The sequence below is a fragment of the Pempheris klunzingeri genome, chromosome 1 (assembly GCF_042242105.1).
Source record: "Pempheris klunzingeri isolate RE-2024b chromosome 1, fPemKlu1.hap1, whole genome shotgun sequence".
NCBI classification, from domain to species: domain Eukaryota; kingdom Metazoa; phylum Chordata; class Actinopteri; order Acropomatiformes; family Pempheridae; genus Pempheris; species Pempheris klunzingeri.
In genome coordinates, this window is record NC_092012.1 from 9,054,262 (window position 1) to 9,066,692 (window position 12,431).

The 12,431-nt window shown below is 40.0% G+C and overlaps 2 protein-coding genes across 2 annotated transcripts; one reads left to right on the forward strand and one right to left on the reverse strand.

Annotated features, from left to right (window-relative positions):
• The first annotated feature begins 500 nt into the window (after window positions 1–500).
• Window positions 501–5,841, forward strand: zrsr2 (zinc finger (CCCH type), RNA-binding motif and serine/arginine rich 2). The gene is made up of 11 exons (XM_070845843.1): window positions 501–690; window positions 1,264–1,343; window positions 1,448–1,550; window positions 1,682–1,790; window positions 2,165–2,251; window positions 2,684–2,722; window positions 3,078–3,208; window positions 3,340–3,553; window positions 4,080–4,135; window positions 4,245–4,354; window positions 4,471–5,841. Exons 1-11 carry the CDS (start codon window positions 647–649, stop codon window positions 5,418–5,420), a joined length of 1,923 nt encoding a protein of 640 aa, XP_070701944.1. The 5' UTR covers window positions 501–646; the 3' UTR covers window positions 5,421–5,841.
• LOC139215017 (AP-1 complex subunit sigma-2-like) lies at window positions 5,684–10,862 on the reverse strand. Its single transcript, XM_070845879.1, has 5 exons — window positions 10,728–10,862; window positions 10,098–10,276; window positions 8,558–8,666; window positions 8,297–8,434; window positions 5,684–7,545 (listed from the first exon to the last, which is right to left on the reverse strand). The coding sequence occupies exons 2-5, from the start codon at window positions 10,274–10,276 to the stop codon at window positions 7,498–7,500; spliced, it is 474 nt and encodes a 157-aa protein (XP_070701980.1). The 5' UTR covers window positions 10,728–10,862; the 3' UTR covers window positions 5,684–7,497.
• Window positions 10,863–12,431: the final 1,569 nt, after the last annotated feature.

The following is a 12,431-nucleotide window of genomic DNA, read 5'->3' on the forward strand; positions in this document are numbered from 1 at the left end:
CAATGTTCTATTGGTCTGTTAATTTTTTTTTTTATTATAAATATTACATTTGTAATAAAGTTGAAATTCTAAATCAGTGATTGAAATATCAGCTATACTTGTAAATTAGAAGTAGAAACATTTATTATTTCACTGTGCACTGTATTTTATCAGCAGGAATGTCGTCACTCACTTCAGTACACATATATGTATTATTTAGAGAAAACTTAAATAATTGATACATTTGAATGGACAATGGATGGTACAAGGAGCTTTTTTATTCTCTGTACCCTGTTTTTCCAGGGCTGCTGTTAGACCTTTTTTGAAGATACATGTTAAAACATTAAAATGTTCATGTTAAATTTTTTAAATACGACATTTTTTCCCCGGACATTAAACCGGAAGTACTTTGTGTTCACCCCTTATTCTGCCATTCATTAGCAAAACAGCTCAGTGAGCTAACTAGCAGTTACAACAAACAGATATTAGTCAGCTGGCCTTTATTATTACCCTGCCTAATCCACGTCGGAAATAACGTATTCAGTCAGAGAACATTTGGAGGACTGTTTTTTTCACTTGAGCTGAATGGGAAGAAATAACGAGCTAAAAGACGTCGGCGCGCTAACGTTAGCTTAGCAAGCTAACTAGCTAGCCACGGTTAGCTGTGATGGCTGCACCAACTCCTCCACTGATTCCTGCTCCTGTTTTAAGGTCTGTGCGTCATTTTAAATAATTTTGGGATAACTTGATCAACTAATATTGTCTGGATGGTGGACCACAACAACACAAGAGACAGCATAAAGGGAAAGTCGCATATAGGAAAGCTGATGACAAACCATGGCCTCAAGTTACTGTGGCAACGTTGTAGAGCTGGTTCAACACCTTAATACAATCCCAGCGTGTACTGGGCACTAACGTTACATACATCTTAATGGTTAACTGCATCTACTGCAGGATTGTTGCATTTGATTACATTAACTTTACACCAGAGGGCCCCAAAGTGTGTGTGTCATGCTGCATTTTAATCTACCAGTAACTCCTCGACACATTTATAACACAAAAGCAGGCAAGTTGAATTTTTGAGCCTTTTCACAGCAGATATTGTGGCGTGTCATAGTAATATTAGCACACAGGTGGAATTATATATTATAACAGCTACCGCATTGCAGTGATTTCTATTGTAAGTAGTTGCAGGTCAACATCTTTCCCCCCTGGTCATGCCCACTCAGCCCCCCTACTCTTCTGATCTGATAATAATGTCATATGTCATCTTTTGTACTTCAGTCTAAAGCAACGGAGGGCTGCTCAGAAGAAAGAGAGAAGAAAACGGAAACGCCAAGCTCTCGCCCAAGCCAGAGAGTGTGGTACGAAGAGAGCTGTCAAATTGATGTTGATGTAAATTGTGATCATTTATTGTTTGTTCTGTTTTAGCTGTGCCAAATTAACCACAACATTTACTCCGCTATAGGTTTAAAAAATGGAGCAAGTCATGCACTTGAAGAAGAAGAAGAAGAAGAAGAAGAAACAAATGGTGAAGATGATGTGGAGAATGATAGTGCTGAGGCGGAAAGGTTGGTCAATACTAATGTTACTCCTCTGTTCTGCAGTTGCACATTCACTGATAGACAGGACAGAAACCTTGATCGTACACTTCTTATTCACCTTTGTTGTGTTTGCTTTGGTTCTGACGTGTTTTTTTTAGACTGCGGCTACATGAAGAGTGGTTGGAAAGAGAGAGGCTTGCCCAGGAGGAATTCAGGAAGATATTTGAGAGGGAGGAAGCAGCAAGGATAAGAAAAGAGGAGGAGGAGGTAACCACCTAACAATTACTTGATATTCTTTTTTCTATTATTATTTTCTGTCTTCAGTGGGAATGTTTCGACAAAAATCTATAGAATAACACCAGCCTTATCCATTAAAGCATCAGCTACAAGGGCACAGATTTATTACAACCATTGATCATATCCATTGGTCCACCTCAGTGTGTGTGTGTGACCACCATATCACTGATGACAGCTGACTGTGAAAATGTACATTTTACTCCTAAATTATAGGAATAATCAAAGCCTGAAACGGGATTACTGCCATCAGTAAGGGCTGGTTGGTGTGTTGACACATGCACCTGAGCCTGTATTCTAAATAAAATGTTAATAGTCACTGGCTTTTTGTATTTTTGTGTTCACAGCGGATGATAAAGGAGGAATGGGAGGCCCAGCAGAGGAGAGAACAAGAACAAAAAGAGCAAAAGCAGCAGGAGAAGCGAGGCAGAGAGGTGAAACGGGCCCCGGGAGGATAGAAACAAAAAGAAATATATCCTCTTCTACTTGATCATGAGTATTTATATTATCCATCCAACAGAAAGATTCGGATCTACATAGTTAAACATATCTCACAAGTGTTTGTTTTGTAAAATGTGTTTTTGGTTTGTACATGGCTCTTTATAATGCTTTCCTTGACTGAGTGGCACAAGCAACTGTTCAACTCCTTAACTAAGATACACACAAAGAGAGAAACTCCTCAGCTCTCACAACAAGGATGTATCTTTTACTTTGTGTGAAAACAGTCTTTTAAACTTTCATGCAAAAGTCCAGAAATGTTGAAATGCCAGCCCTTGTGAATGTGGTCTTAACACACAGTAACAGATGTGCTGCAGTATGTTGACCTCTACACATTTTCACCAGCCGTGTCTTTACACCATTTGTAGGAGGCTGTTCAGAAACTGTTGGATGAAGCTGAAAATCAGGTATAAACACACATGAATGCTACATAGATAACTGCAAAGTGATCATTTTGACGTCTCCACAATCAATGTAATACATGGGTAAAAGCTCTGAAGAGGCAGTATTGATATTACTAATACATACATTATAGTCAGTAAAACCAGTAAATTGGCTAGTGTATATATTGTGTCGCCTTATATGTCCACAGATAAGTAAGAAATTACTTATTTCTTGTTACTTGCCAGAAATCCCAAAGATCCCAAAGATCTTACTGTGTGACTTACAGTACTAAAATATTGCCAATCATACAGAAAAAAAAGTTAAACATGATCTATAACATAATGCAGTATTTATACTTCTTTGTGTTCTCACTTTCAGCTAGATAATGGGGGACCGTGGATGAATCCTGAGGCTCCTGTGACGGAGAACTCTGAGAACTTTGGGACAGAGCGCGACGTAGCCAACTGTCCCTTCTTCCTCAAAACCGGGGCGTGCCGATTTGGAGACAGGTACTATTTATGTCTCTCTTGACGTGACTTGCTACGTTAAAACTGTTAAATCTTTTATTTGAGTGCCGATTAAATAGATGTTTTTGTCTACAGCTTATATATTCTCCTCTCTTCTGACTTTGTGAGTCTAGGTGTTCCAGGAAACACGTTTATCCCACGTCCAGCCCGACTCTGATGATCCGCGGCATGTTTATAACGTTCGGCATGGAGGAGTCGCGCCGCGATGATTACGACACTGATGCTTGGTTGGAACACAGCGAGGAGGAGCTGCAGGAGTCTTTCCTCGAGTTCTACCATGATGTCCTGCCAGAGTTAAAGAGTGTCGGCAAGGTGGTGCAATTTAAGGTAAGATGAGACCAGGACAGTCGGTGTGTTTACATGAACTTAAGTGTTAGAATTACAGTCAGTTTTCTGAAGTAATCAGATTTCTATATGTAACCTTTTCTGTATGTATGCGCAGTATGGTTTCTATAATCAGAATAAGAAATTAAAAACCTGATTTCTCAACCATGTGTTCGTATAACTGGGTTTCTAACCATCATAGCAAATGTACATCTGCGTGATAAATACTTGACAGCGTATTTCAGTGCCAGCAGTGCAGCGGGATAAAAGGAAAGATCATTACATGACTTCATACATCTGTGTCCAAAATTATTTTATTCAAAGTAGGACTAAAGCTAGAATAAACACAAAGCTGGCTCTAGAAGTCTGAATAACTTGGTTTGCACAGTGGAACTGTTTGTAAATTTCATTTGTCATTTAAAAACCAGCTTCAGACTTTATGGTTCAGGATAACTGGACGGATGATCAAATTATTACTACAAAAAAATACACATTTGGTTTCATCAGTGCCTGTCCTCTTCTTTTTAAGGTCAGCTGCAATTACGAACCACACCTGAGAGGAAATGTTTACATTCAGTTTGACACGTAAGACACCACACGACCACTCCACACAGTTTTTCAAATAATCCACGCAGTGTTTGAATTTTTGGATAAAACTCTTCATTCTGTGTCCTCTTGTCTGTTGTCTGCTCAGAGAAGAGCAGTGTAAAGAGGCCTTCATCAAGTTCAATGGGAGGTGGTATGCTGGGCGGCAGCTTCATTGTGAGATATGCCCTGTTACACGGTGGAAGAATGCCATCTGTGGTGAGTTAGGTCTTCACACTGATGCTAGAACAAAGTCGTTTGGCAACATTAGTGCAGAGATGCAATCCAGTTCAGTGTATTAATTGTTCGGCTTGTGTTTGTCTGTCCTCTCCCAGGACTGTTTGACAGGCAGAAGTGCCCAAAAGGGAAGCACTGTAACTTCCTGCATGTATTTCGAAACCCTGGCAACGAATTCTGGGAGGCCGACAGGGACCTGCACATGTCACCAGACCGCAGCGTCAGGGGGAGTCGCAGAGACGGGTGGCATTCAGAGCGGCACGGAGAGCGATCGTGGAGGCAACGTCACCGCAGCAGAAGCCCGCCGAGATCTGACAGATCCCACAGCAGACGAGAGGGCGACAAGCGTAGGAGCAGGAGCAGGAGCAGAGAGAGGAGGGCCTCCCACCAGCATAGAGAGGACCAATGGACGTCCAGATCCAGACACAATGACAGGAAGAACGTTTGGTATCGGAGCAGAAGTAGGGACAGGTCGAGGAGCAGAAGTAGAGACAGAGAGCGGGACAGGCTGAGAAATGCAAGTAGAGATACAGAAAGGGAGCACAAGTATAGGAATAGAAATGAAGTGAGAGACAGTAGAGATAAAGACTCATTCACTCAAGGAAAAGGGAGAGAAAGGTCAAGAAGCTCAAGTCGAGAGGAGGAAAGAAACAAGCAAAGTAGACAAAAAAGCCCTAAGAAACCAGATAAAAATGAGAAAACCCCTAACGATGATACCAACACACGGCGCCGCCACAAACAGTCCAAGAAGAGCAAGAAAAAGAGCAAGAAGAAGCACAAGAAGAAAAGCCGTTTACATGAAGAGGCAACCTCATCTGGAGAGTCGGAAATTGATAAAGAGTCAAAGGAAGAAACCACGGAGGAACTCGCGGCAACGAGTCCCAGTCAGGAGAACAGAGAAACAGAGTTAATTCAGAAAAACAGCAGCTTGAATGAGAGTCCACATGTTGACTGTGAGAAGACGTGTGGTCCTGAGATGAAAAGTGAGCCATCAAACACAGAAATATTAAGTGAGACTGCTGGAAAAGGAGACACAAGTATCACTTAGTGGCTCCTTAGTTTGAAAATCTGTAAATTTGGTCTGGCTTTCCTCCTCAGAACTGTATGAAAATGTAGGGAGGAATAAATTACATTTGTGCAGCGATACAGTCTGTTAGCACCAATCACAGATATGTACATATGTGAATATTATGCTTTTGGAAAATGGCAAATGTTGCTTTAATCGCTGAACTCTGGATCACTGGAGCTGTGGCACTACATGATTATTGTTGCTGAGTAAAAATGATACAAAACAAAAGATCGACAAATGGGTTCTTTTAATACATTTATTGTTAACTTTCAAATATAAGAAAAAAATGTTGGCAGATGTGTTGGCAGTGTTTAATACAAAGTGATTTATTTTGCACAAATCAAAGATGTTAAATTATTACTAATGAATGTTCAACAAAAACGCCCCAATGGTTTTGAGAATGCAGATAAAAAAATGTGACTGCCATACAGTTTGAATGAGTAACTGTTCATTACTTTTGTTTTCTCGCATCCAACTGACAAGTGATGATGAAGCTGACAGTGATGAATATTAATGATGTACCCTGATATGTGCAGTTCATCTTCTTACAGCTCCATAAAAGAAACACAGGATAGACCTGCCTTTAAATGGACTGGAATAATTACATAATACTGGTATATTGTGGCCAAATAACCCCCACAAACATTTTTCATTCAGCATCCTGCAGTTCTAAATCCCTTTTCTGCCATGTTAGCCTTCCATAGACACCATTGAGAAGGTAAAACACAGTGTTCTTTGGTCATATGTTAGTCTTTAAGAGTAAGCCAAAGTATCATAATACATAAAATAGTGTTTGTTTTATTTGGGTCACTAACCCACCCTGACCTAAGACTAAAGGAGAGACTGACCTAAGATTGATCTCCAGAGGCCATTACCACAGTAAAAAAAAAGTTATTTTGTCAGGAAAATAAGTCAGTTGTCTGAAAAAGACAACAGAAGGACATTTTTAACAAACATGACACTAATTACACAAAAACAGCTCATGTTTACCAAAGGTAAACAATTAGTCTTGAAAAGGAAATGTGAAATTGTTCATCTCTGGAGGGGAATCACCAAACACAAACTTGTACATTGATTAAGGGCGATTGTTTAATTTCACTTAATTGGTGGGTTGACTTTACCCGTGTATAAGTGATTGTAACCGTGTCAGTGATTCCCACAACAGAACTAGCCCCGGGTGGTGCCTCTCGAGCATCAGGCCACTTGGAAAATAAATACCTGATGATATTTTAGAACCCAAAGGTTATTTAGCAACGTTTCCTGCTGTTCTGAAGGTATTTATATAATCCTAAAAACTCTTGTAAACATCTGAAAGAAAAACACATTCTGTCCACTGCACAGAAATGTACATTTAACCTTTTTCCTAATTGGGAATTTTCTAATCCAAAGATTAAAAGATCCAAAGAAGTCAATATTAGCTATTCTGTTCTATTCTGAGGACTCTTTCAGTATTTCAAGTTTACAAACAAAATAGTGTGTTAATATTTTTAGAGCAAGGACATATGTCATCACCTATCTAGGTAAGGAGGAAAGGATCCTGGGAACAGCTGTACGTTTTGTTAAATGACCTGAGTTTTCCAGAGATCACAGAGTACTCGTTTTCATGGAACTGATGCTAAATTGCGTGACTCCAATGTGATGGTGATGCATGAGAAGCACCAACTGCGGCTACAACAGCACCTTAAAAGTCCTTTAAGCCAAACAGCACATACGACTCAGCAACCGGTGATGATGGATGATCTTCGAATGATGCTGGGGTTTTCATGTCATCGCTACATTGTACTCTGTGGAGTTTTAAGAGGTGGGAGGGGTGGGGGTGAAGTATGCTGATAATTCGGCAGAAAACAGTGAGGGAGCCCGTACATAGAGACACATTAAAACCACAGTTGGCACCACATTGAAAGGATGTTACAGGATAGTACAGTACAGAATAATACAGTACATAGATGGTGATTATATACATACAACACTGACACAGAACAGGAGAAGACAGGATAGAGACAGAGGTTGCCAGATGTGCATCTGGCGGAAAACTGCGAGGCAGCAGCAGGGTTATTTATGTCAGCCCAATTTCTTCTAAAACGCTCCGTGGTGCCTCGGCCTCCTGCAGATGAAGCAAATAAAAGATTAATGTTCCATGCTGTCAGTTTGTTCATCTGCCGCACATTTTGTAGCGCAAAGAGCCCCTTCAAATTACAACCGATGGTACATGAGTCATAATTGCAAGTTGCTAAATGTGTGACAGGAACAGGAGGCCTTTTCAGCTTGATAACCTTTTACAGGCCTGCACAGCCAGTCATGCTGATATAACAAAAGTACTGCACTCTTTGCTAAAAATAAATCAATGAGCACTTATTCTGTTGACTATGGCTAGACAGCGATGCAGACTTGCAGGACAGCACTCGCTTCAGTGCATTGCCGCTGGGGAGGGAGGGAGGTATTACTCTGCAGGCTTAAAATAAACAGGTGACGGCAGGTGTAGAGGTCTGCAAGGTGAAAAAAGCAATACATCTACAGCTCAGATCTACCATCCCGTCCGGTGTCGCTGAGCAAAGTGAATCCCATATTTACACCAACTTAGAGCTGCAGGGATCGACAGAAAATGAATCTGCAAAAATTTTGATAAGCGACAAGTCTTTTGAAAAAGATTTCAAGCAAATATGCCATCGATTTCTAAAATGTCAGGATTTGATGCTTTTCTTTGTCTTAAATGACAAAAAAAAAAACTTACTGAATAATTGAGAAAATCATTGTCAGGAAAATAATCATTAGTTGCTGCCCTACTCCAAGCACTGTTCACCTGGCACTATAGTTGGTCTGTCTAATGGTATCTGTTGATAAAGAAGTGTACGTACTTCCTGCAGCAGGTCAGCCTGCTCGATGGCCTTCAGCACGTTCTTCTTGGACGTCTCCTGAGCCTCTCCGCCCAACAGGAACTCATCCAGGATAAAGTAGGCCTTCTCAAAGTTGAAGATAATGTCCAACTCGCACACCTGTGAAGCCAAAACGCCACAAACAGCAGCGGATCAGAGATTCTGTCCTGACTGAACACCTTGGAGTTTCCTAACCCAAACCATCAAAAACCACGTTACACATATGATGCTTATGAGACTCACGCTGCCAAAATATTTGTCCAGCAGCTCCACGTATCTATGGATGATCTCCAGGGTGATCAGCTCATTGTCCTGATCCTCCACGGCACAGCAGAAATACAGGCTTGCATATCTACATTGTAAAGTAAGTAAATGAAAGGCAGCACGTAGGTCAACAAGGTTGTGATGTGAACAAAGTGCCTGTGTTTTCTCAGTGGAAATGCAGCATATCAGAGTTAGTAACATAACATGGTCAATGTCCACACTCAGAAAAAAATATGTATGCAAGTATTTGGTGCATCTGTGTCACTGAAAGTCACATTACGACAAAAAATTACCTTTCCATATTGTTTATTCAATATATAAGATACCTGTAAATGCCAAAATAAATACAACTTCCAGACTAAATGTATCTTAAAGATTGTATGGCTACATCACTGTGTACCTTAGCAATGAACCAATCAAGTTAATCAGTGCTTAAACAATCCTGACACTTAAACCCCTCCATCAACTGAAATACATACAAATAATACAATTCACAATAAATTTGAATCAACACCCCTAAACAAAAAACAAGGAACACTGTAACCTTGATTATAATTACATTGGATTGTGTTAGATTGTACATGTGCACCAGGTAACTTGGTGTATATCATCATGATGCAAGAAAACAGTACTGCAGTACTGCAGCACCGTGTCACTGTCTCCTGGCTGTTTTGCTGTTTGTCTTTGTTTATTAGTTTTTCTTTTATTAAACACATTTCCATGCAACTTTTGTATTTTTATGACTCAGCACTTATATCTCCAGGACAAATCAGGCACTACTTATACATTTGTATCACCGTTCTCCATTGTTTGGCAGTTGTTATTATAGAGAACGTGTTGCTGGCTTTCATAACGCCCCAGAAGGTGAGATCTGAACGCCAGAAATCTCAGTGCTTGATAAAATAGTCACTGAATCACTTGGTTTCATAAACAGCCCCGACAAGCTTTCACAGATACACAAGCGATGTAACAAACCACGAACACATCCTACTACTAAGATCATCCTCTGAAAGGCCTGGCAAAAGAAATTAAAAATCAGAGTGCAGCCTATTTACCACCAGATCACTCTTAAAATCAATTAAAAGGACCTCATGGTGCACTTGCATTATTTCTATTTCTCAGGATTTAAGCCACATCTCACAGTCTTCATGTCCCCACGAACAACCACCTGATGAAGACCGTGAGTTAAAAATGAAAGCTCTGGAAAAAGCTGGAACTAGTCAGCAGCTTCTGCAGGATTTATTGGGCTTGAATAGATTATTTTCTAATTATTAAACTCAAGCCTGCTGCTGTTAAGAAGTAAGTTTCATAAAAAGCCAAGACCGCAAGGAAAAGGTCTGACAAAGTTTGAAAGTGATGCATCTCTGCTGCGTTCAGTCCACGTGTTTAATTAGTATATGTATTGATGCATGTGTGTGCATGTGCATCCAAGTAGCACGTTGTAGAAGCTACCAGGGGAAGTAAAAGCGAGGCACTGTCAGGATATCACAGCTAGCATTAAACATTATCTCACTCTTACCTCTTGTACACAATCTTGAGGTCCCTCCACTCCAAGAAGCTGCACATCTTGGGCTTCCTGGCCAGTATGGTCTGGACCAGGTCTCTGGAGATCTTCTTCCTCTCCTTGTCAGACAGAGGCACATACCACTTCTGTAGCCGCAGCTTTCCCTGCCGGCTGAACAACAGCATGAACTGCATCTGAGGGAGGAAGTTAAAAGTTATCCACGGTTGAGATGAACTAAACGTGAGCTCACAATGTTATGAGAGAATGATACATGAGAAGGAAAAATGATAGAGGTGACAGGGCGGAGGGGTCGATGGTAGCAATCATGTGACACTTGTGATATTATTTTTCCACAAGAAAGTTAATTCAGTACATCAAATGGCATAATAAGTGAGAAACGCCCGAACAGGAAGTACATGCATCATTTTCAAGGATAATACGACGTGTCCATCTCATCAAATGTAATTTATAATAAGTACATTTGACGTCTAGGAGGCTTTTACACAAAGTTTCATTAGCTTGTGTTAGCTAACCTTGCTAAATGGCCACATATTAACATCAACAACACCTAATGTGTCATTTGCGCCCCCTCCTGCGACGCTTAGCTAGCTACAGCAGATACGTGAAGTTAACACGGCTCTTTACCTTCGATTTAGTCACTCGGACGACTGGTAACTTGGGTAAATTCAAGCGAAATACATAACCAAAGAGAGCGGACAGATATTTCTGTGTTTCTCCAGGTTAGCTTCTTAGCCGACTTGATGCTAAACTGCACGGCGGATGGTGTTGCTGGTCAGACAACGATGAAGACAGCGGTGCGGTGATTGGTCGAAAAAGCCACAGCTGTCGAATCTGATTGGCTTAAAAATCCCGTTATTCGTGACGTCATTCCACAGGGCTACGGCATCCTGTCGCTTAAAGTTTACCACGTTTGTTTTCACTTCTCATTTTTTGCCACTAAATGCCACCTTAAAACACACATATATAAAGATAAAACAAACAGAGCCATGCAGGAATTATGTAGAGGATAGTAGGTGGAAATATATAAACATACATACATAAGTCAAACTAAACTAAACTAAACTGTAAGGAGTTGTACAGTATACAGCCTGCTTAGACTTTGATTTTAACAATAAGAGATAATATGGGTAGTTTTATTTAAATAGGCTGGTTAATTGTTAAAGATTAATTATACCAAATAGTACATTAAGTAGTTAATTGAACTGAACGCTTTATTTTTGTTACCCACTGCTACAGAATTTCCCTGTCGTGGGACTAATAAAGGAAGATCTTACCTTATTTTAACTTTAGCTCTGCCTCGACCAACCACAGTGGTCAGATGCTACACGTGATTGTGTTAGCATTAATATCATATTAATCAATGATAGATGGATTTCTGAACAGGCCTACCGGGCCCAAGGTTCAGGGGTGTGTGGAGTCAATTTGCATTTTGTATTGCATGATTAAACAATCAACAAATAAAAATATAACGCAAAGATGGGAGTATTTTTCTACGCAGAAAGCATTTTTGCTTTTGATACTTTAGGTGCATTTTGCTGTTAACACTTGTGTAGGCCTACTTTTACTGGAGTAGCCTATGTCAACTGTCAACTCCAGACTGTTTCAGGAAATATCAGGCTTTGACTGTTTAAAGGTAATACATATTTTGTTTTACTTGTTCCATTCAGCTTAGCAGTCATTTTAGTAATTTATTTATATCTTAATCTCATTTCTGCTCTCAGTGGATATATATATATAAAAAAAAGGTTGGCTGCATGTATGGAAGTTCTGAACATAAGCATAAGCATTATTCTAAGGTACTAATACTTCCCATGAATATCTTAATTTCATGCAACTTTAACCTTAACTGGCCTCAATTGCATTTGTTTGACAGATAGATGAAGTGTCCTCTAGGGTGCCCCTCTGGTGGAGAAAATGTGATACTAGTTGACCTCTGGGTGGCTCTAAATGGTTAAATAGTAAAAAGTTCCCTGTGTGTTCCCAGGTGTAGTAGTTACTCTTTAAGTCAGAATCAATGAAACAATTTAAATCTTAACCAGGGTTTGGATCTGTTTCACCATAAATGCATCACGACCCTCTGCACCATGGTGCCCTTTCCATTTTTATTCTAATACTCATTTTCATTTTTACTCCACCACTGTGCATCAGTAATGGTGATCCAGTAGAATAATACATATCAATGTAACACTCTGAGCCATTTTTGTCAGCAAAATAGGTACTTTTGCTTTACGTTTTTTAACTTTTCTTAACTTTAAGTAGGCCTACATTTTGGCTAAAAATATTTCTGTAATTCCTCAATTCATGCTCTTCTTCTGTATGTATCTTTGC

Coding starts and splice junctions, on each gene's coding strand:
- zrsr2 (XM_070845843.1), top strand. CDS start 647: ATGGCTGCACCAACTCCTCCACTGATTCCTGCTCCTGTTTTAAG. Junction 1,791..2,164: donor TAAGAAAAGAGGAGGAGGAG/GTAACCACCTAA, acceptor TTGTGTTCACAG/CGGATGATAAAGGAGGAATG. Junction 4,355..4,470: donor GTGGAAGAATGCCATCTGTG/GTGAGTTAGGTC, acceptor GTCCTCTCCCAG/GACTGTTTGACAGGCAGAAG.
- LOC139215017 (XM_070845879.1), bottom strand. CDS start 10,276: ATGCAGTTCATGCTGTTGTTCAGCCGGCAGGGAAAGCTGCGGCTACAG. Junction 8,667..10,097: donor CTCAAGATTGTGTACAAGAG/GTAAGAGTGAGA, acceptor TTTACAATGTAG/ATATGCAAGCCTGTATTTCT. Junction 8,435..8,557: donor TGGACAAATATTTTGGCAGC/GTGAGTCTCATA, acceptor TTGGCTTCACAG/GTGTGCGAGTTGGACATTAT.